The sequence below is a fragment of the Rissa tridactyla genome, chromosome 8 (genome assembly GCF_028500815.1).
Source record: "Rissa tridactyla isolate bRisTri1 chromosome 8, bRisTri1.patW.cur.20221130, whole genome shotgun sequence".
In the NCBI taxonomy this organism is placed as follows: Eukaryota; Metazoa; Chordata; class Aves; order Charadriiformes; family Laridae; genus Rissa; species Rissa tridactyla.
This window is the reverse complement of record NC_071473.1, coordinates 18,048,510-18,070,265: the sequence shown is the minus strand read 5'-3', so window position 1 is coordinate 18,070,265 and position 21,756 is coordinate 18,048,510. Positions and strand designations below refer to the sequence as shown.

The 21,756-nt window shown below is 46.6% G+C and overlaps 1 protein-coding gene across 7 annotated transcripts in view; it reads left to right on the top strand.

Moving 5' to 3' along the window:
- SEC14L5 (SEC14 like lipid binding 5) overlaps positions 1 to 21,609 on the top strand; it is a 45,075-nt gene extending 23,466 nt beyond the window's left edge. For all 7 annotated transcript variants that reach the window (XM_054211907.1, XM_054211910.1, XM_054211911.1 and 4 more), the window contains 12 exons: positions 825 to 953; positions 1,645 to 1,864; positions 3,614 to 3,726; positions 9,846 to 10,035; positions 10,369 to 10,457; positions 10,938 to 11,008; positions 11,683 to 11,854; positions 12,547 to 12,681; positions 14,154 to 14,291; positions 14,841 to 15,086; positions 15,502 to 15,680; positions 16,681 to 21,609. In XM_054211907.1, the coding sequence (XP_054067882.1) occupies positions 825 to 953; positions 1,645 to 1,864; positions 3,614 to 3,726; positions 9,846 to 10,035; positions 10,369 to 10,457; positions 10,938 to 11,008; positions 11,683 to 11,854; positions 12,547 to 12,681; positions 14,154 to 14,291; positions 14,841 to 15,086; positions 15,502 to 15,680; positions 16,681 to 16,786 (1,788 nt within the window). In that variant the 3' untranslated portion in view covers positions 16,787 to 21,609. The remainder of the gene's footprint in view (positions 1 to 824; positions 954 to 1,644; positions 1,865 to 3,613; positions 3,727 to 9,845; positions 10,036 to 10,368; positions 10,458 to 10,937; positions 11,009 to 11,682; positions 11,855 to 12,546; positions 12,682 to 14,153; positions 14,292 to 14,840; positions 15,087 to 15,501; positions 15,681 to 16,680) is intronic.
- Positions 21,610 to 21,756: the final 147 nt, after the last annotated feature.

Sequence of the window (21,756 nt, the reverse complement as noted above, 5' to 3'; positions counted from 1 at the left end):
TCCTTTTCTGCAGTGTTCTCTGAAGCAACTTGGAGAAATATAATCCTGCTCTTGCAGTTACTTAATATCTCCCCTGGGGGAATTTGTGTCCTTTATAGAGCTCGTATCTTCGTGTGGGGGCTGGAATTTTTTTTTCTTTCATGTCAGTTTGTGAAGAGCAGCACCTACAGAGAAAAGGCAGAGCCTTCTCAGAAGAGGGTTAAGTTTAAGATTATGTAGGATTTTACCATATATAGAGTAACCGAGGGGAAATGGCTAAAAGGAAAGGTGGATATCAAACCGACAGTGGGAAAAACTCCCTGCTCTGCTGTGTCTCCTGTATTTTCAGGGGGAAGACATTCAGTGGCTGAGTTTACTATCCAAAACTAGGAAAAAAAACCATAACTGTCATCTTTTCTGCTTTTGCTGCAGATGTAGGGCGTTTAATTGCAGGTTCTGAGAGGCCATCCCTGTCTTTCTGAAAGGAGATCTTGACATGACGGTTTCAAGTGGGCAGGCTCACTACTATTTTAGTGCTACTTCTGCTCTGAATATCACCATTCAGTTAGGCTGGGGCAGAGATGGGTTTTAATCTTGATTTCCTTGTGCATGTGAAGAATACCAGGTTAACCACAAATGTCCTCATGTCCAGGTCATGATGTGCTTCTATTACTCTGGGAGAATTAATCTGACTTTTAAATGTGGGTGTCTCATAGGAAGCCTCTTCTGTCCCCTCACTCTGTAGCTCTGGAGATTAAACTGCCAGTTTGGTACCAGGGGCAAGGGCCCTGCTGTAATGTGACTTATCTGCTACCATCCAACCCTATGTGTATCTTTGGGCTTAGGTTCACCCTGAGAATGAAGAGTGGACTTGCTTTGAACAGTCTGCATCTCTCGACATCAAGTCATTTTTTGGCTTTGAAAGCACAGTGGAAAAAATTGCAATGAAGCAGTACACTTCGAACATCAAGCGGGTAAGTTGGGCTTCCCTTTGTACTGTAAAAGCAAAATCAAACCCTGATCTCAGTGTGCCTCTATTTTTTTTTCTGTAAAATAGACCCACTGTAGTTTTATGTCCTTACTGGTGTCTCTGAAATCCCTCAGTAGAGCAAACGAAGAAAAAGCCAGTGTGCAATGAGCAAAAACAATGTGCTCGCTGGAATGTGTCTGCGCAGGGGAGGGAGCAGGCAGTGCCAGAGGAGGATCGCAGTGGATGCTGTGGGTGCCAGGCTCCTCAGACACTGAGGACTCTGTTCTTATGCAGGAAGAGAAAGTTCTGGGTAAATATCAGCACCCTGTCTCTCCAGTAGCTTGGGCAGAGGTGCTTCCTTTTCGGTGGCCTTTTCTGCTGGGCTGCAGAGGAACAGGGCAGCTAATTGATGGTGTGGGACCAGGAGAATAGGATGAAAGTGGTATAAAGGTACTTGCCTCCATAGCGTTGGAATTTGCCTGGCCAGTGTTATAATTCACTATTTGTATGGTGCTTTTATACTGAAATTTTACCAACAGGGTCATGCAGATGGAAGCAGACAATTATTTCCCTTCCCCCCTCACCCCCCCCCTCTCTAACAGCATTAGTCATCTGTCCTGAGGAAAACTCTTTTGCACCTTGCTGGTTCTGGGGAGATGGGATTGTTTTTTCCTAATGAAAGTTTTCCCCTTCAGGGCAAGGAAGTGATTGAACACTACCTGAAGGAATTGATCTCCCAAGGGATCACTTTCATCCCCCGCTGGACGCCTCCCCCAGCGTGCGGGCAGAAGGATGAGCGAACCCCGGCTGTTGGACACGATGCTAATGACGAACCACTTGAGTCTGGGGCTTGTGCAACGACCAAAGAGCAAAGTGGCAGCTCCTGCCCTGCAGCAGAGGCTGTCAGCCCTGATGGTATGCAATGTCCGGGCAGCAGCAGCTGCTGGCGATCTAAATGCCTTGAGTAGCACTGACTAAAGAGTTTATTTTTATTTTTTTGGCATGAGGCTTTTCTTCTGGATTGTGGGTGGGGAGGAGGGAAAGTTATTTTCTTTCTTCAATAAAAACACAAACAATGGAACTTTTTTTTCCCCAGCACTAAAAAGCCAAGAAAAACTGTGCAGGCAGTATGTTTTTGTTTGAGCTCAGAAAAACCACTTGGGTTTGATCTGACCTTTAAGGTATTTTATACTTTAAATTGGAGAAACTTATGGGTATCTTGAGTATGCTATAGCTAAATTAAATACTTTTGGTTAAAAATTAATGTTCTTGGGGATTGGTTTGGATTTTTTTTGCCCCTATATCAAGCCAAGACAACCTTGCAGAATATTGCCTAATGCATTTCTCACACAAAAGGCCTGAACTGGACTTTATCTTCTAGACTAAATAAAATTCTCCTATGACAAAAATAGGAGGGGCCTTTTCATTTAGACCTGTGGTATTAGAAATAGGAGTTGTTGTTCCTCAGAAGGTAGGAGAGCACTTGTTTTGCTGAGCGTAACGAGGGAAGAAGCTTGGAATTTGGAACTGTCAATGGTTCTAGTCTCGCCAGACCCTGTCTGGTAGCTTCTCTGTATTGGAATCCATCTGGAAAAAGGATCAAAATCCACAGAGGAGCTGACTAAGAAATGTTCATGTGCTTTGAGATTAAAGTTAATCCAGGAGTGGCACATCCCATCTAGCAGAAGAGGAGAGTAGCTCTTATTTTTCTGCTTATATTCATGTTTAGGAAGTGATTAGCTTCCCTGGGACTGCTCCCCAGCTTGCTAGCTCTGTGGATTTAGTGGGGGCGTAGCACTTATCAAATATAACTTCTGTATTATCAGTTGGCAACAGCATATCCTGTGGGTGTCCAGGCCTTATTCTGTAGTTCATGGTATCTGCTGAAAAAAAAAAAAAAAAATCCTGCCTGATGAAGAGCTAACTCAAGAGGTCCCCCTCCTCATGTGCCTGCATGCCTCCTGTGCTGCTCCCCTTTGAGTACCGCGTTCTCCTTGCTGGCATCTGCACATCCAAACCTCAGATGGCACGTCTGCTTCTGTCTCTGAATGCTGGCAGGCTCAAACCCCTTGTCCTTTGTCTCTGATCTGGAGGGACCTTGAGCTGCTGGTATGCACGGGACTTGTCCTGCCAAAAATCTCTGGTGCTGTCAGAAATAGTAGTGTTATTCTCCCTTTCCCTCTGGTGTCCGTAAGCAGAATAACATTTCAGTTTTCAGCTGTCTGCTGCCTGTTGTCATTGGAATTGTGCATAAGATCTTTAGGACACCAGGGGATTTAAGTGCCCAGGTCTTGCAGTGGTTAATGAGATGAGTGCCAGAGCTCCTGCGGTGTTTTTTTTTTTTGTTTGTGGTTCTTTTTTTGGTTTTTGTTTGGTTTTTTCGTTGTTTTTTTTTAAAGCTCCTGCTGGAGTAGTTCAGGGTTGAATGAAATATTAGTGTTTTAAGAGACAGGCAGAGTGATCTAGCTTTGATACCTTCCGTGCTGTCTGTGTCCTCATGCCTAATCGCCATGAGAATATCGCTCACTTCCCTCAGGCTAAAACGAGAGCTTTTGCACTCCTCCAGTGTAAATCATAAGTAACCCGATGTGAAGAGGTAACTGCACATCTCCTTTCTGGCTATGCCAAGTCTGCTCTGAATTCTTTTTTTTTTTTTATCTCCAGCTGACAAATTGGATGCTGATTACATTGAGCGATATCTGGGGCAGCTGACTCCAATGCAAGAGAGTTGCTTGATCCGCCTTCGCCAGTGGCTTCAAGAAACGCACAAAGGCAAGGTGGGTCGGTGAGGCAGAGTGCTCCCCTTTGCAAGCCTGAATGCAGTTGTTCTTGTAGCTTGTGTGCCTTCAATCCGCTGGTAAAACTCAGGGTCGTGGGCAATTTGTGTGTTCAGATTGTTTTGGCAAGGTAAGGTAAAAGGCCAGGCAAGGAGAACAGTCTGTGTGACCTCGCAGTAGGATCCAGCAGTGTCACAGACTGCACCAGCATTGCCCAGTTTGGTCACGGAATCACGGAATTTCAGAGTTGGAAGGGACCTCTAAAGATCATCTGGTCCAACTCCCCGGCTAAAGCAGGATTGCCCAGAGCACATCACTCAGGACTGCGTCCAGGCAGGTCTTGAAAGTCTCCAGAGACAGGGACTCCACAACCTCCCTGGGCAGCCTGTTCCAGTGCTCTGTCACCCTCACCGTAAAGAAGTTTTTTCTCATATTTGATCGGAACTTCCTATGTTCCAGCTTGTGCCTGTTACCCCTTGTCCTGTTGCTGGGAACTGCTGAAAAGAGTCTGGCTCCATCCTCCTTAAACCCACCCTTTAGATACTTGTCAACATTAATAAGGTCTCCCCTCAGCCTTCTCCAGGCTAAAAAGTCCCAACTCTCTCAGCCTTTCCTCATACGGGAGATGCTCCAATCCCTCACTCATCTTTATTGCCCTCCGCTGGACTCTCTCCAGTAGTTCCCTGTCTCTCTTGAACTGGGCAGCCCAGAACTGGACACAGTATTCCAGTTGTGGCCTCACCAGTGCAGAGTAGAGGGGGAGGATGACCTCCCTTGACCTGCTGGCTACACTCTTTGCTGTGTAGCCCAGAATTCCGTTGGCCTTCTTGGCAACAAAGGCACGTTGCTTGCTCATGTCAGAAAAGGCCACTCCGTGGTCCCCGAGCATTGTGCATTGGCTGTGAACTTAAGAGTAGGCGTTGAGTGGGGCTTTGGTGGCCCAGACTGGCCTGTCTGGACGGGTTGTGTTTCCCAGGAGCTGCACGGTGGGGTGGTAGAAGTGGTTAGCTGCACTCGTGGCGTGTCCCCTGTCCCTGGGCAGGTGCTGCTCAGCAGAGGGGTGGTTGGTAGCACCGAGCTCTCAGCTGCTGCGCGTCAGTGGTGTGCTGTGTGCATTACGTCAGACGGGCTGCGTAAGCGTGTTCAGGCAAGGGATGAATTCTCTTGAGGGGAATTCATTCCGTTCTTGTTTTAATCTCCTTTAGCAAAATGTACTCTTTCAAAACCACGCAGGATTTGGGAAGTAGAGACACTCTCACCTGATGGCGTGAGGTACATAGAATCATAGGATTGCCAGAGTGTCGTGGTTTTGGCTGGATTGGCCAATCAGAATGACAGATGGCCCTCCCCTCCCTCTATCCAAAGAGAGGAGAGGAAAAGATAAGGAGATTTACGAGTTTAGAAAAAGAATTAAACTACTTTAATGAAAATAAAAATAAATAAGGAAATAGCAAATAATAGAATAATAAAAATTTTTTTAAAGTATACTATATATATAAAGCCGTATCCAGCTCCCAGAATGAGATCGCATCACCAGCAGGCACAGGGAAAGTCCCAGACTGGAGTCAGTGACGGACAGGAGCTGAATTCCGGATCTGGAGTCAAGAATGCTCGGATCGGGATCAAAGGCAGACGAACAGACGGCGTCCTCCTCGGATGTCAGCCACTGAAGAAAGAGACTTAACTTTCTGATCCCTCAGCTTTTATACTGAGTGTGGTGCATATGGGATAGAATACCCCGTTGGCCAGTTTTGGGTCACCTGTCCTCTCCGCTCCTCCCTGCACCTTTGACCCCTCTACGCTTCTCCACTTCCGACCCTCTAATGGGGCAAATAATAAGTATAAGCAAGAGCCTCTGTGCACACCATTCCTTGCTATAATCAGGTCTTACCACTCTGAGAGTGAACAGTTCCTGAACAATATGCCGTTAATTTCAGAGTTTAGTCAGTTAGAAGAGGCCCAGCTAAAAAGTAAAATTACAAAACAGAAAATTGGTTCTGTTTTACCTCAAACCCAGGACACCAAGTTGGAAGGAACCTTTCAGATCATCTAGTCCAACCATCAACCTAACGCTGACAAAAGCCATCACTAAACTGTACTGTGTAAGCCTCCAAAATAGAGGAGAGGAGGGCTCTAGACTGGGGCAAGTACAGCTGGAGTTTGCCAGCTAGCGTAGGTAGAATCATTTTTCCCTAAAAACCCCCATGGGTGCTGTGGGCTAGATGTATCTCTGCTTTGCTGTAGTGTTCAGTAGCTGCTTGGGCTCCTCCTGGTGGAAGGGGAGTCTTTATATCAGGCCAAGAGGGTAAGTGGTGTGTGGCTGAGAAAATAGAAGACCCAGGGCAGCTTGAATGCTTCTAAAGGGATGTAACTCCAGCTTTCCTGATGGAGAGAGATTGGATGGGATGGAAGGACCAAGGGTAGCAACAGAGTAATTGGGTGGGCTGGATAGGTAAAGAATGCTTAGGAAGAGGGGAAAACAGGAGAAAGACAGTTGGGGCAAGTGATCTCCCTTCAAAGTGGAGCAGGACTAGATAAGGTTTCAATAGTAATAGCTTCCTGGCTTAGCAGCTGACTGCTCAGTCAGCCATAGAGAATGGGTTAGGAGGTACTCTGCATTCTTGGGCTTCAGAAGATTTTAATTATTTTTTTCTTTTGACTAGCCTTTCCAAAAGAGGCTACTATTTGCCCGGAGTTTTGCCAGTACTTTCTGCACGCCTTGCTGTATCTCTCAGAGCTGAGGGAGAGCACATCTCATCTAAGGAGTTGAAACCGGATTTTTAAAACCCGGTTTTAAAGGGTTTAAGTTCTAAGGATTTTTAAAACCCTGTTTTTTCTTGGAAAAACTGATGTGTATCACCCACATAGGAATAAAACGTAACAAAGATTTAGTGCTATGGTTCTGTTGTTACTGAACTGGTGAAGAAGTGTCCCCCTTCTGTGTGAGCGTGCATGTGGGTTCTGTTGGTACCTATGAATGTGGATGGAGAAACAGTTACCAGAAAACCGCAGGCTGAAGAGAAGAACAGTATGTGTTGAGGTAGCGTGTGAAAGTCTCCCAGCAGCTGATGAGCTCCAGAGGCTAACAATGCAGTTCAATACGCAAGAGCTGATAAATTCAGAACACCAAATCTGTCCAAGGCCACTGGTATATGGTGACATCAACAGGTTGTATAACTTGGGCTGTGTCCCAGAGTGTGGTGGCTGATAGATGCAGGTAGAGGCTACAGGAATGTAGATACACCCGATGGAACAAAGGACCCCTTGAAGGACTGTCTGAACACCTACCTGCAAGCTGCTGTCATGTCACTGTGATGCTCTGCCTCCAAGTCAACAGCTCGGGCTGGCCGCCCAACTAACCAGGCAACTGCGGGTATGTGTGTGTGAACTGTGTGAGTGGTTACCTGCTAGTAATAACAGCTTAACTGATAAAACTTGCTCTACTAAACATCACTTGTGATCCGTGTCTCCCCTGATTCAACCTCCTGTGGATAAAAGGGAGTTGACAAGAAACAGACACAGGTATAGTTATGCTCAGAAATATAGGACGTGAAGCTTTTCAGGTCTATAGTGACGTGTCCAGTAAAACGGTGTGGACTTCGGTGGTAGGAGATATCTCAGCTATTGGGTATCCAGCTGAAAATGAGCCCTAGATTGAGAGTAAGACAGTGAGGCTTTATCCATGTGTGATCTGCAAGGGTCTCGATTTCAGGTGGAAGAAGCACATTCTAAACGTTTGCCTGTTTTGTTGCATGGGTTGGGTTGGTTTTTTTTCCTCCCTTCTAGTCAGCTGGGAGCTGCCTTGGACCCTTTGGGTAGGCTTTGTGAGCTCTGTTCCCTGCCCGGTCTTGAGCAACTAGGAAGGGTGGTGCTGGCTGTTGAAACTTCATCCGCAATCCCCTGACTACTCACCTCTTTGCTTCTCTTCATTGCCCGCCAGAATAATACAAATTCAGGAACCTGTCCTACGTGACAGGGTTTTCTCTGTCACCTTGCTGTGACAATCTGTTCTTTTAATTCGGAGCAGGGATGTCCTTATTCCTCTGTCAAAAAATATTTGTAGATCTCCTGCTTCTTGGAGACTGTCCCTTCTTATCTTTGTCCTCTTCATCCTACTTCACTCTCCATCCCCTGTTCCTTCCAAAACAGACATTATTCTTTCTACTCAGATTTATCATTGCTTTAAAAAAAACGGTGTTAACGCCTTCAAATGGTGTTAAAATTGCAGATTCTTAAAGCTAGTAATCAATGGCTTTGCACTGTGTAGAACGGTACATATAGTTTCACTAATAAATAGAAAAACAGGCTGAAATTGAAATTTTATTTTCTTATGTATGGCAGTTACTGCTTTTGTTGGACAAAGATTAGAGACTCCTTCCACTATGGAATGAGTCCCCTCAGAGCTTCCTGCCTTTGTTCCAAACAGAAGCGCTGCCTTTGCCTCTTACCCGAAGCTCCGTACAGAATAGATTTGAAACATGAAAAGTAACAAAACCTTCTAACAGCCATTCCCTCTCCCGGGCCTTGCAGGAGATCCAGGGGCTGCTGTAAATGTTTGTGTGTTTTGTCTGTTGTCTTGTGAAGGACAGCTTCCTCTGAGCAGCAGAAATGCAAACGTAAATCATCTGATGGAAATTCTGCTGTCTCTAATCTTGCTACGATGCAGACAATCTTGGTGGCATTCTTCTAAACACATCTGAGATCCTATTTGGGATTTTCTACGACGTACAAATACAGTATTTGCAAAATGTTAGAATATGCTGAACAGCATTTAATCTCCCGTCTCCTCTTCAGGTGCTTCTAGGCCTGGCTTTAGGCTGCCCAAACTCTTTCTTTATGTGGAATCAATTCTTAGGATCTCTTGCGGCTTCATACCAGCTTGTGAAACCGAGATTGCTCCCAGCCTGACACTGCTGCCGGCTTTGCTTTCTTCCCCGCTTTCTGTTTTCACGGGCATGTCAGTGAACAAACAAAAGAGCTTTGACTCCTGAAGTGTGCTTTTTTTTTTTTTTTTTTGTCTTACAGCAGGGCTCAGATTGCTTGCGTTGTGCTAAGCACGGTACAGATACTCTAGAGGAGGCTATCCCTGTTTGACAGACCTTGAATTTTTAATGGGAACTTGATGTAACGAATGAGGTCGAACAGTTTTGGGGAGCTGGGGTGAAGGGACTGAGAAATCAACAGCTCGCGCAGCTGTAATCCACTTGTTCTGGCAACTGACAGGCTTTGAGTCAAATTTGGCACTTCTGCAGAATCTATCAGGGTTATTGTTGGTTCCCACTGTGGCAGTTTTTCTTTGATTTTCAACTAAAGGGAACATAGGAGATTTGGAAGGAAGTTGGAATAAGCCGTTCTACAGGCTTGCTTTGGGAGGGCTTTTGTGCCCGTGGCATTAGAATTACTGATAGCAAGTGTTGGGATGGGTGATAGAGAGAGGGTATATTCGAGTTTTGGTTGATTCATTTGTTTTGGCAAGAGCTAGCACGATGCGATGGGGCAGGGAAGCTTGTGGAAGAACTCAAAAGCTTTCCTGTTCCAACACCACCAGGGAAACGTGGTCAACAGCAAAGCAGAAGGGCCTGCACTGAGCTGGAGTTGGTGCTAGTGGGTAATCATTCAAAAACTGTACAGTCGTGATTCCCCTCCAAATTGTGAGTGACAAACCTGGTTCATGTGTTACCTATGGATGCTTTCCGTATTTTGCTAATTAGCCCTACGTGGGGTAAGCCTGCAGCTCTCTTGCTTTCGTTCGGTATTTTGTTTGTCCCTGCGGACAGCTAGCTGAGGGGAAACTTCAGCCAGCCCAGAGTTTGCTGGGGCTTCTGGCAACTGGATCAGTGAAAGGCTTCTCACGGCTGTGCCTGTGCAATACTCGGATGTATATCAAGCCCCTGTCTCTCCAAGGGGCGTGAATTGGTCACTTCTTTTGTGCTTCTAGCACCATCTGCTGCATTTGGCTGGATTAGTTAAGGAAGGAGGGAGAAGGAATGTAGGTTTAATATTTATCTTCGTTTTAAGAGATTAAAAGCTGGTGCGTGCTCTGCAGGCTTTGTGGAACGTTGTTATGTTACGTACAGGTCACATACCAGTCCTGATCCTCGGACTTTCTCTTCTTTTAGATCCCCAAAGATGAACATATCCTTCGATTTCTGCGGGCTCGCGACTTCAACATTGACAAAGCTCGAGAAATGCTCTGTCAGTCACTGTCTTGGCGAAAGCAGTACCAGGTGGATTACATCCTGCAGTCGTGGAGGCCCCCAGCCCTCCTAGACGAATACTACACTGGAGGATGGCATTACCAAGACAAAGGTTAGAAGCTGCCCCTTACATTGATGCCACAGCACAGTTTGCATTATAGGACCCCGTAAGTATGGGGTTTTTTGGAGAAAGTGGTATTGACGTTTTAAAAGTTAACAAAGTAGTTCAACATCTGTAAATAGCCACTCTGTTTTGCTGTAGTTTGGTTATTTTCTCTGCATGGATCAGGCAGACTAGAGCGAAGCACCGTCTCTTTGATAGGATGGCCTTTGGATGTGATTTTTATCCTTTTCCAGTATTTAATGTGGCTTTTATAAAAGGTACTGGAGTGATAGCCTGGGACACTAGAGTACTTCCCTCTTTAAACCCTTGTTTGTTTTGAAGATGGCCGACCGCTCTACATCCTTCGCCTTGGCCAGATGGACACAAAAGGTTTGGTGAAAGCTCTGGGAGAGGAATCACTGCTGCGACATGTAAGTTGTGCTTTCGTTTCTCACTTGAGGAACTCTATTTCCCTTGGGGTGTTTAGAAGCCTTGTTGTAGTGCAGCAGGAATCCACCTGCCTGGCACATATAATTCCTGCGTTTCGTGGCTGGCGACTCAAAGATGCCTAGGTGACTTTGGCATGACACAGTTTCTCTGTCTTCCTGCAGAGACAGAAGTAAAGCTTTTGTAATGGTATGAACGGGCCAGAAAGATGTTTTCTGATCGCTTGTAGTTCAGCTGTAAGCTTTCCATGGCCTTTTCATGCAGCTCAGCTAATAACGTTTGATTTTTAGACTCTTCTATTTCATCATTTTATATTTCTTCTTTCTGCTCTGTTTGGCATACTGCAAGTTCTCAAACTGGTATACTTCTGGGTTCTGTATTTTTTGAAGTAAGATCTCTGGGCTATACCCTAGTTTCTCGGTCTTACTTAGGCTAATCCTAGTCCGTACTGTCTTTGATTTCAGGTCCTGTCAATTAACGAGGAAGGGCAGAAGAGATGCGAGGAAAACACCAACATCTTTGGCCGCCCCATCACGTTAGTATAGTTAGTTTTCTTGTATCCTCACAGAGTTTGAACTGACATGGGGAGGAGAATGCTTCTGTGAAGGTTTTAGATGATGTCCTTAGGGTTAAACTGCAGACAGCAGCGTGTCTCTGTTACAGGCTGTTTCTGGGCTTGGGGTTCCACATAGAGTGGACTTTAATGCAGATAAATTCTACAGCTTCATATGAAGAAAAGTATTTGTTCTTCCTTACATCTTTTTATGTCCCTTTTCAGATGAGTTTAATCTTGGTGATTTTAATCCAAATTCTTTAAATTCTCTTCTCTTTTTTTTTTTAAATACAGGAGACTGCCTATCAGTTTCCACTTTCATTTAAAATGCGTTTTTGAATTATTTTTCTCAGTAGGCCTGCCTGCCTTCACCCTCTCCCACCCTGACAGTGTATGTTCTTGTCTTCAGGGCTGGGTGTCTGTTTTAGCCTGAATCCAGCTGAGCTTTCAGGTATCTGCTGAATCTACTTTTTATTGTCGAGATCTACCTTTTGTTGTAAGGAGATCTACTTTTTATTGGAACTGCCGGTCTCCCCTGTTGGCTTCACTAGACCTTGTACAGGCGGTGGTGTTACTGAAATACTTTGTGGATTGTAAACTGAGCAGCCACCGCGCAATGAAGTTCTGACAGGTCTTTTTCTGCGTTTTTGTTTTAGGTCCTGGACATGTCTGGTGGACTTGGAAGGGCTAAATATGCGGCATCTCTGGCGGCCTGGGGTTAAGGCCCTGCTTCGGATAATTGAGGTTGTAGAGGACAACTACCCTGAGACTCTGGGGAGACTACTGATAGTGCGAGCACCCAGGGTTTTTCCTGTGCTCTGGACTCTGGTGGGTGAAATCTGGACTGCAGGATCGTAAGCACTTGTGTGTGTACAAATAGCTAAATCATCCAGTTAGTGTAAGTTCTGCTTATTTGAAGAGTCAGGGAAGGAAAAGCTTCCAGGCAAGCTGTGGCTGAACTCCTGAAGGGGCCATAGCTTCGCTGTACAGCGAGCCGTAGCATGCCTGAAGCTCCCTTGATTCTAGTGACTGTCGTCCACCAGGGCAGGACAGGGTGTCAGACCTAAACTGCAAGTCCTCATGCAGCCAGTGGTAGCCCAAACTTGGTGGGTTTTCATATTGATGGGAAAAGACATACTTTTTTTTTTTAACCTCATGCTGGAGGACGCTGAAGAGAAGGATAGACATGGTTCTGCCTGGTGCCTGCTGACTGTTCTGGCAATGTAAGAACATGCTTGTTAAACTTCTTGTGAGGTTTATATGTGGTGCGGTGAGTGCAAACTTATTTTACATGGAATAGAAAATGTTGTGAGACGACGATATAGTACATTTTTCATTTGTTGCCCCTTTCTTTGGGCGAGTGCTTCAGAGTTGTGAAGCTCTGCACTACTGCTGGTCTGCATTCCTGCTGCTGTGAGGCCTTCCCGTCTAGCACCTGAAGCATCTGTGTAAGATGGTATAAACATTGTCTTTAACTTCACTCAGTGATGCTGATATCATCTGTCCGCTTCTTATTTCAGGTCAGTCCCTTTATCAATGAGAACACAAGGCAGAAGTTCCTCATTTACAGTGGGAATAACTACCAGGGTCCAGGGGGGCTGATAGACTACGTGGACAAAGACGTGATCCCAGATTTCCTGGGTGGAGACTGCATGGTGAGTTTTCCTTCCCGTTGGGCAGGTGGAATCCCCAATATGCACGCTCCCTCAATTCCCTCCCCCTCAACACCCTGGCCTTCCACCCCCTTCTGAAAGGTGGTTAAACTAGACAAGTTGGAAGGCGGTTAAATCTAGGCAGAGCTCAGAGGGCCGTGATTAGGGGCACAGAGTCTAGTTGGAGGTCAGTGATGAGTGGTGTTCCCCAGGGGTCAGTACTGGGACCGGTCCTCTTCAATGCATTCATCAATGACCTGGATGAAGGGACAGAGGGCACCCTCGGCATGTTTGCTGATGACACAAAGCTGCGGGGGAGTGGCTGACACAGCAGACAGCTGTGCCACCATACAGAGAGACCTGGACAGGTTGGAGATCTGGGCAAAGAGGAACCTTATGAAATTCAATAAGGGCAAGTGTAGGGTGCTGCACCTGGGGAGGAATAACCCCCTGCACCAGGACAGGTTGGGGGTGACCTGCTGGAGAGCAGCTTGGTGGAAAGAGACCTGGGAGTCCTGGGGGACAACAGGATGCCCAAGAGCCAGCAATGGGCCCTGGTGGCCAAGAAGGCCAATGGCATCCTGGGGGGCATCAAGAAGAGTGTGGCCAGCAGGTGGAGGGAGGTCATCCTCCCCCTCTACTCTGCCCTGGGGAGGCCACACCTGGAGTTCTGGGTCCAGTTCTGGGCTCCCCGGTTCAAGAGGGACAGGGAACTGCTGGAGAGGGGACAGCAAAGGGCTACCAAGATGATGAGGGGACTGGAACACCTCTCTTATGAAGAAAGGCTGAGGGATTTGGGTCTCTTCAGTCTGGAAAAAAGACGACTGAGGGGGGATCTTATCAACGCTTATAAACACTTAAAGGGTGGGTGTCAGGAGGATGGGGCCAGGCTCTTTTCAGTGGTGCCCAGTGACAGGACAAGGGGCAATGGGCACAAACTTGAGCATAGGAAGTTCCACCTAACCATGAGGAGGAACTTCTTTCCTGTGAGGGTGACAGAGCCCTGGCAGAGGCTGCCCAGAGAGGTGGTGGAGTCTCCGTCTCTGGAGACATTCCAAACCTGCCTGGACGCGTTCCTGTGCCACCTGCTCTGGGTGACCCTGCTTTGGCAGGGGGTTGGACTGGATGATCTCCAGAGGTCCCTTCCAACCCCGGCCATTCTGTGATTCTGTGAAACCTCTGTTCTGGCTAGGATACCACTGCTCTGAGCACAGCGCAGTTAATTCCTGCACAGGAGACTTCACCCTGGAGCGGTGATGCTGCCCTGGGAAGGGGGTTAGAAGTCAGCTTTCTAAATAGATCTTAAATAAATTGTCACAGTTCAAGTACACTTAGTCCCACTGTGAAATCTTGTGGCAGCTGAGGGTGTTGTCCTCCGTGTCTCACAGCAGGCAAGCGTTCATGGTTGAGGTGACTTGATACTTTTACAACTAGATGAGTATGAACCCTCACATTTGCTTGTCTGACTCTTCCAGTGTACTGTCCCAGAAGGTGGACTTGTTCCCAAGTCACTTTATCAAACAGAAGAAGAGTCGGAGAACTCGGATCACATTCGGTTATGGACAGAAACTATCTATCATTCTGCGAGTGTCCTCAGAGGAGCTCCACATGAGGTACAAACCAGAACTCCATAAGGTTGAAGGAGGCACGGAACTGGTATCGGGGATGTGTTCCTTTTGTTAAGGCTGACTAGAACAGCAAAGAGCTCCTAAAGCGTGAGCACTGGATGGTTCAGCAGCAGCGTGGCTTTTTTTGGGAAGGCCAATGCGAGCTAGAAGTGTGGAAATAAAGAACTGCAGTTTGAGAAACAGTGTCTTTCTCTACTGCAGGCTGATCTTCTGGACCGCGTTCTTGGGGAAGTAAAGCTCCCTCAGTTTCCCTTCTGATAGTATAGTTGCCATTTTCAATGGCATAGCCAGGGCAGTAATGGTGGTGATGTCAGAAGGTGTGTACTGGGAATGTCCTGACAGGGGTCATCAGAAAAGGGACTGTCTGAACAAGGAGCACTTGAATGTCAAAACTATCTCCTCCTTAGGAATCAAGACCAATAGTTTAACTGAAGGATTATAGAGAAAAGCGCGTTTGCAGAGTGGGGAGGAAGATGCTGGCTGCCATTGGAAGACCTGACTCTTTATAATGTGCTTGTTCTCTTCCTTTCTTAGATAGTTGTGGAGATTTTGGAAGGGGAATCCGTCATCACCTGGGACTTTGACATCCTGAAGGGAGATGTGGTGTTCAGCCTCTTTCACTCCAAACGAGCTCCTGAAACAAGTCATAAAGAAGCCGCGTTACCGAGTACCTCTGCCGCTGGGGACAACACGCAGCTGATTGACAAGACATGGGTCCTTGGGGTGGACTACAGCCGGGTGGAATCTCCACTGGTTTGCCGGGAAGGAGAGAGCATCCAGGTCAGAGGTGTTTGGGTCCTGACAGGGATCTTAGAGTCCAAGCAAACTCCGGAGTGGTCTGGTGGTGGGGAAGGGAAGGAATTGATGGCATGGGAAATTACATATTGCTTGGAAATAGTTGCTGTGGTCGTCGTTCTCCGCATTGCCTGTGAAAGCGGCTGCTAGTGCAGTCCGAATTTAGACTGAGCCATTGGAAAGAGATTCCATAAGCCATAATGATAAACTAATTGAAAATAACCATATTATTTTTTTTAATAGCATTACAGGGGTGTGTGGCTCAGGAATGTAAAATAAGTGAATGATGTTTGCCCCCCCAAAGTAGTCGGTTCAATAGTTTCTTTTGACTTTGCCAAGTGTTCCATCTGTTTCTTAAGACACCTGGTAGTCACTTGATGGCACTCGCTTTCTCTTCCAGGGATCTCATGTGACCCGCTGGCCCGGCTTCTACATTCTGCAGTGGAAAATGCACGGCCCTCTGCCCTGTTCTGGCACCAGCCTGCCCCGGGTGGATGATGTTCTTGCCTCTCTGCAAGTTTCCAGTCACAAGTGCAAGCTTATCTACTACTATGAGGTCCTCGCGTCCAAGGACTTCAGGTAGGAGATTGGCTGGAGGAGGGTTACTGTATAACTTGCAATAGAGAAGCAAAATAAGAGGGCTGTACGTGAATTAAACATCCAGATACGCTCCACAGCGTGTTTTGCACTGACAATGAGTAAGGTGGACGCAATCTTGATGGCATTTTGTGTGAAGAATCTCCTTCAGTGCTGTAGGTCACAAAGGACCCCCTTGGCTGTATGTCCCGCAGTGGCATTTGTGCTTCGGTTCTTGCCTACAGCCACCTGAAGCGGGGGAGGTTTCCAACTGAGGAGTTTCTTTTTATCTTATTTGGGAACATTTTGAGAAGTTACTTTTGGAGTAACTTAAATGTCAGCTGGGCCGTTTCATCCGTATTTCATTTGGCACTTGAGAAAGGTCTCAGTCGTGACTTGCAGAGGGCTTTCTGAATAGGTGAATACATCAACCTCAGCAGGATTTGTCTGGCCTCCTTTGATGCTAAAAGTACTTTTCAAATCACCCAGTAATTTCGTTCTCCTATACTAAATTACTAAATTAGCAGCCGTAGCTACGGTGAACCCAGCCTGCTTTTGGCGGAAGGAGCTGAAGGCCATGGCTGGACCTGCTGGAGCTCTCGGGTCAGCGGTGGCAGCTGCATTCACAGAGCTCTGCTGCGTTTGGAGTGCTCTTTGGTTTCCTTTGCTGCTCGGGGGCTGTGAATGCAGCCCCTCAGAGGCTCCCAGAATCACTGCAGGAGACAAGGTATATTATCTGGAAAGACAAGAGATATTATCTGTAGCTAAGGAAAAAAAAAGATGTCTATGACAAATTAATGTTTCATCCCAACACAAAGGAACCCTGAGATTCTCAGAGACAAAGTTAAAAATGATGGGACAAAAAATAAAATATTTTTTCAAGCGTTACAGAGTGTAAGCTGATCTCCTGTCAGATGTATGGAGTTACCCGTATAGAGTTGCCTTCTTAAAAAAAAGAGAAAAAAAAAAAAAAACACAACACCTCTGTTTTGTCCCAACCCAGGGGATCCATGTCGAGCCTGGAATCTTGCAACAGCGGCTTTTCCCAGCTGAGTGGAGCCACGACATCTTCCAGCCAGTCCCAGAGCAGCTCCCATCTTTCCAGATAGCAGGGCCGAGGCGACGCTGGCAAGGAAAAATGGCTCGGGGCTTCCTGGCCGCCCTGGAGCTGCTCTGTGCCCCAAACCAAAGAGCCTACAGGGGCTGAGCCTTGAGGCAGTCGTTCGCGTGGTCGCAGGTAGCAGCCATTTGGACACAGAGAGGCTTCTGGGAGCTATTTTAAACAAAAAAAAAAAACCCAAACGAAAAAAAAAAACAACAACAAGCCACTTTAGAATTCGAATGGCAGATTTAGAAGTTTTATATCAGATGCCTACTTCTCAGTAGCTTTTCTTCCCATGAGTTGTGGGTTTGGATGAATGTCAGTTTGCATGAATCCGTGTTATTACTCAACTTTTAAAGGGCTCTTTCCAATCAGTCCTTTTCCTACGCGTGGTAGAGGAGACTTGATGTTGCCTTATCTGTTTGATCTGTAGGACTAGATTATTCCTGTGTAGCAAAACTCGCCTAGTTTGCTGGGTGCCCAGGGTAGAAGTTGGGCATTTTCAGGCGCCAGGAACTTGAAGCAAACTGTAAATACCTTAATACAGACGGGATGTTTCAGAAATCAGTTCCAGGTCAAACTTAAAACCTCTTCCGATCTGACAGGATGCTATTAGGAAATGTGTTGATTTTTTTTTTTTTTTAAACCCACCGAGATACACAAAAATCAAAATGTTTTTTTAGGAAGTGCAGGTGGAGAACCTGCCTCCAGTAAGCAGTATCTTTCTTAAGGATAGACTATTTTTCCTTTTTCCTCAGGTTTACAAGCAATAAGGAGCAGATCTGACCCATCTCATCAAAGTGGATGGGGAACTGAATCAAATTATAAAGGGCTAAGAAAAGCAATATGTTTATTTCCTGAAGGCACAACATTTTATGGCAGTATTATACAACTTGCTTCTTTAAAACGTGAGCTAACTTGAAGAGAAAACTTTTTAAAAAAAAAAAAAGCATGTATGTATTTAAGCACTCACTGAGATGTATTTATTCAAATACTAGCTTATTTTAAGTTAATTTTTAACTTATTTATCATTTCAAAAATGACTATTTATTAAATCCAGTCACCTTTTTTTTAATGGGACGAACTTTGTTTTGGAAAGGAATAACTGATTGTCTTCAACCCCAAGAAATCTTTCTACTTGTTCTGATCTTTGTGGTCGCTGGATGTTCTTGCGTTAAAGGGCTGTATCGTCGATAGCGCTTGGGGTAAGGGCTCTGGCTCATCTTTTCCTGCAGGGAAAGGTTAGTCCAATGTTTTTTTTGGACTCTAGAGGGATGTTTCTTAGGATTAAGAAGCAATATTGAGTTTCAGGAGTTGTAAGTAGATAACGTATCTTTGCAACGCACCAAAAATACTCTGTGTGTCCATAATTCCTGATGATTATTCCCAAAAGTAGCTGTGTAGCAAAGGCGCTGGTGGCCCATTGATCAGGTTGGGGAGCAAAGTTACCCGTGTTCGTGTCTAGGTGGGAACCAAGTGAGAAGAGGCATCAAACCCTCAGCTGCTGCTGGGCGGTATTTGCCACTGGCAGGCGTGCAGGGCTTGGTGCGGACGGATGTCTGCTTTTGGGATGCAGCTGTGCTGCGTGAAGGCTCCTCGCAGAGGACCACGAGGGTTCTGCCCTGCGATGCTTCGGGTGATCCCAGCCGAGTGGCCACGTCACCCAATGCGGGGAAGTGTGGTCTGAAGCGAGTGAGTTCCCAGTTCCCCGGCCGGGAGCGGCGCGAACGGCTCTGGGCTTGGGGCGGGGGTGAGCCGAAAGGCGGTGGAAGGGCGGTTTCTCCCGCCAGCACAGCAATCCACGGGTCCACGGCCATGTTTCTCGGTAAAGACTTGGATTTATTTTCTTCCCCTCTCACCGTGTCTTTATTAAGGTTGATGGGATCTGTGTGGCTAACATCATACATGTAAAGTAGTTCCTTCTAACCCCGCTGCTTTAATTAGTGGTTTTGAAACACCAGGTATTGCCACGGGAGAAAAGAGCCCCCAGTATTTGGAGCAATGGGAGGTGAAGAACTTGAGGTGTTTATGTAAGTTGCTTGGGGTTTTGTTTTTGGTTTTGTTTTTTTAAAGGATTGGAGTGAAGGAAATGACTCTGCCACCTTGCCCCCCTCGCTGCGAGAGCAGAGCAGGTAACTGCAGTTAGACGGGGCTCTGGGACAGTTCTGATTTCGGGGTTCCCCACTTGTTGTGTGGAATTTACCATTTCTCACAGACAAATGGAACTTCGGTCTCTGGCATTTCAGCATAATTGGAGTCTGATAGAGCGGGGAAAAGTACTACCTTTGCTCTGGAAAATCAGGAGTTCTAGAATTGGAGCATGTGTGTATCCCTCATGTAAGATCCTTAGATCTCTCAATCTCTTAGCCAAGAGAGTTTCAAACTGCCTCCCAAAGCATCGAGAGCAAACCCAGTCCCATCCTCCCTGTGCTGTTTCGGGATTTCAGCTTCCTGTGGCTCGATTCTTACGTGGTTGGTCACGTCCCGTGGTGGTAACATTCCCGTTTCCTGCGTTTCCCTTGGTCTGCTCTGGTTAAGAATCTCTTCCACTGCACTGCATTTTTATTTTCTTTAGTTTATTTTTAAAATGAGCTGTTCTCCTCCCACCAGTAAAAGTGTTGGGTGTTTTAACTCTTGTCGGTGAGGCATCTGGAACTTGGCCTCCCTGGAGGTCTCTGAACGGCCCAGGAGGAGATGAAGGGCTGGGCCAGGGGAGTGTTTTGCCTCCCCCGCCGCCAGCTCCGGGGAAATCACGGCCCTCGTTTTTCCCCTCGTTCCTCCCGGGTGCCGCTCCTCTGCCCCACAAGAGCCTGCTGCACCCCTCTGTTTGGGAGGCAGCTCGTCATCTCTCCCTGGTCCATTTTAAGGCAAATTTGCCTGGGTTATTCCACCTACCAATTTATTTCTCTACCAATTTAAATAATCCAATAGGGATTTCCCCCCGCCCCCCCCCCCCTTTTTTTCCCCTGAATATTAATGTAACAGGAGAAATGGGGCAGCAGCCGGGATGATGTGGCTGATGCTGTGCTTTTTAAACCTAACTATGAGAACTGCAGATACAAGAGAAGCAGAATCCTTTTAAAACACCTTCCACCCCACCCCCCACCCCGGCTACCTAAAATGCTATCAGTGTGCTTTAGAAAATAAACCACGCTGTTTTCTTCACGGCAAACCTCTCGTGAGTTGAGACTTGGGAGGAGTTTGGGATTCTCTCATAAATCTCGTAAGTCGGAACCTTGAAAACTGGGACTGCAGTTCTGGGGGCTGAGCTAGAGACGCAGCAAGGCCCCCCGCCTTGCTCCCCAGCAGGATCCCGGCATGCGGCAGAGTCGCTGAGCTTGGGCTGTGCTCGAGTCACTGCCTGGGGACTTGGCAAACAGCCCCTCGGCAAATTGGGGCTCTCCCCTGTTTCAGAGATTCCATATGCAAAACACAGTAGCTACCTCAAAGAGCTGTTGCCATGTTTAACGCGTGATATGAGATCTCAAGAGAAAGGACGCTGTGGGTACAAAATGTTGTGCCATCGTTTACAGTTAAATGTGTGAAACCTTTATTCCGAGCGATTTCTATGGGTTTGCCCCATCCTGCCCATGTACTGGCTCCTGTCCCGGTAGGACTGGGAAAGGCAGACACGGAGCACATCACCACTGGGATGGATGTCAGACGAGACTTGGCAAAGCTGCAATGCAGCAATGTTTCGCCAAAACGGCTCATTCTGCTGTCTTTCAGGTTTGAAAAGGGCTTTTTTTTTTTTAACTGCGGCAGACAGAGGAGCGTAGCTTTGCAGAGGGACAGGGGGGCGGCTGTAGCCCAGGAAGGGGCTGCTCCGCTGCTCCCAGGGGTGGGCTGTAGACCAGCACCCTGACGTACTCACGCTGTCAGCACCAACAGCGTCTCCTCGACGCTCCTCGGCTTCCCGTGTACTTGGTGCTGCGGGAAGAGCCGCTGTTGCACGGGGGGAATCGGGAGCGACGCGGCCGCTGTGGCTGCCCTGATGTGTTTGCTGCAGTTGCAGACACAGCCTTGTTCCCTTCAGCCCTAGGGCTGGCTGGGTCGCTTGTATCCATTCAGTACCAGGACAAAACCCGGCTTTTAATAAGAATTTAAAATACCGATTGATGTATTCATCAAAAGATTTTGCAAATGCCATAACGCAGGCATCTGAAACGCCTAACACTTACTGCAACTCAGCACTCCCGCTGGAAGCGGTGAGCCCCGCTGTCAGCTCAGGTATGCAGTCGCTGCGGCCGGACACGCTACAGCCAGTCCCGCGTTTCGAAACGCATTTTACTGGCTCAGGCTTCTTTATTTAATACCTGAAATGTTGATACTGTGAATCAAACAATGCAAGGAACAGAGCTCTTAAGAGTCTTAAGGACTAAAATTGACAAAATTTGTCAAACATTCCTGCATGCTGTTAGCTTTAATCTTCTTCTAACACGTTTGTGATGATTCTTATGTCGAATTACTTATCTTTTGGGAGGCTAAATTGGAATGTGAAACGCATTGGCTTTTAATGATACCAACTTCCACTTCCAAGCTCTTAGTTACGTATAAGTTAAATGGGCATTACTTTTTATTTTAGCAAGCACTGTCTTACTTTCTCTCCCTTGCAGCTGTCTTCATTTTTATTTATTGAAAGCTTGATTTTTCTCAGCCAAAAAAAAAACCCCAACCGTTCTTGAAGAGCGCACGGGTGAGATGCAGAGTGCTTTTGTAACGTCTTACGTGACAACCGATGTACTTCGTTACGGGACTGGGAGGTTCTGGGAGGAGCTGTACACTTCTGTATCTTGGAAATAAAGAAAAAAAAAAAGCAGTTTTAAAGAATGTGTCTGATTGTTTCATCCAACTGTGCAAATTGTGGTAAACGCTGAAAATTTAAGCGTGTGTGATGCTCTTTGCCCATAGAACTAGAGGTAAGCCTGGCTTGGATTCAGTTATTTCTGTTTTTTATCTAAAATGTTCTTTAATTTT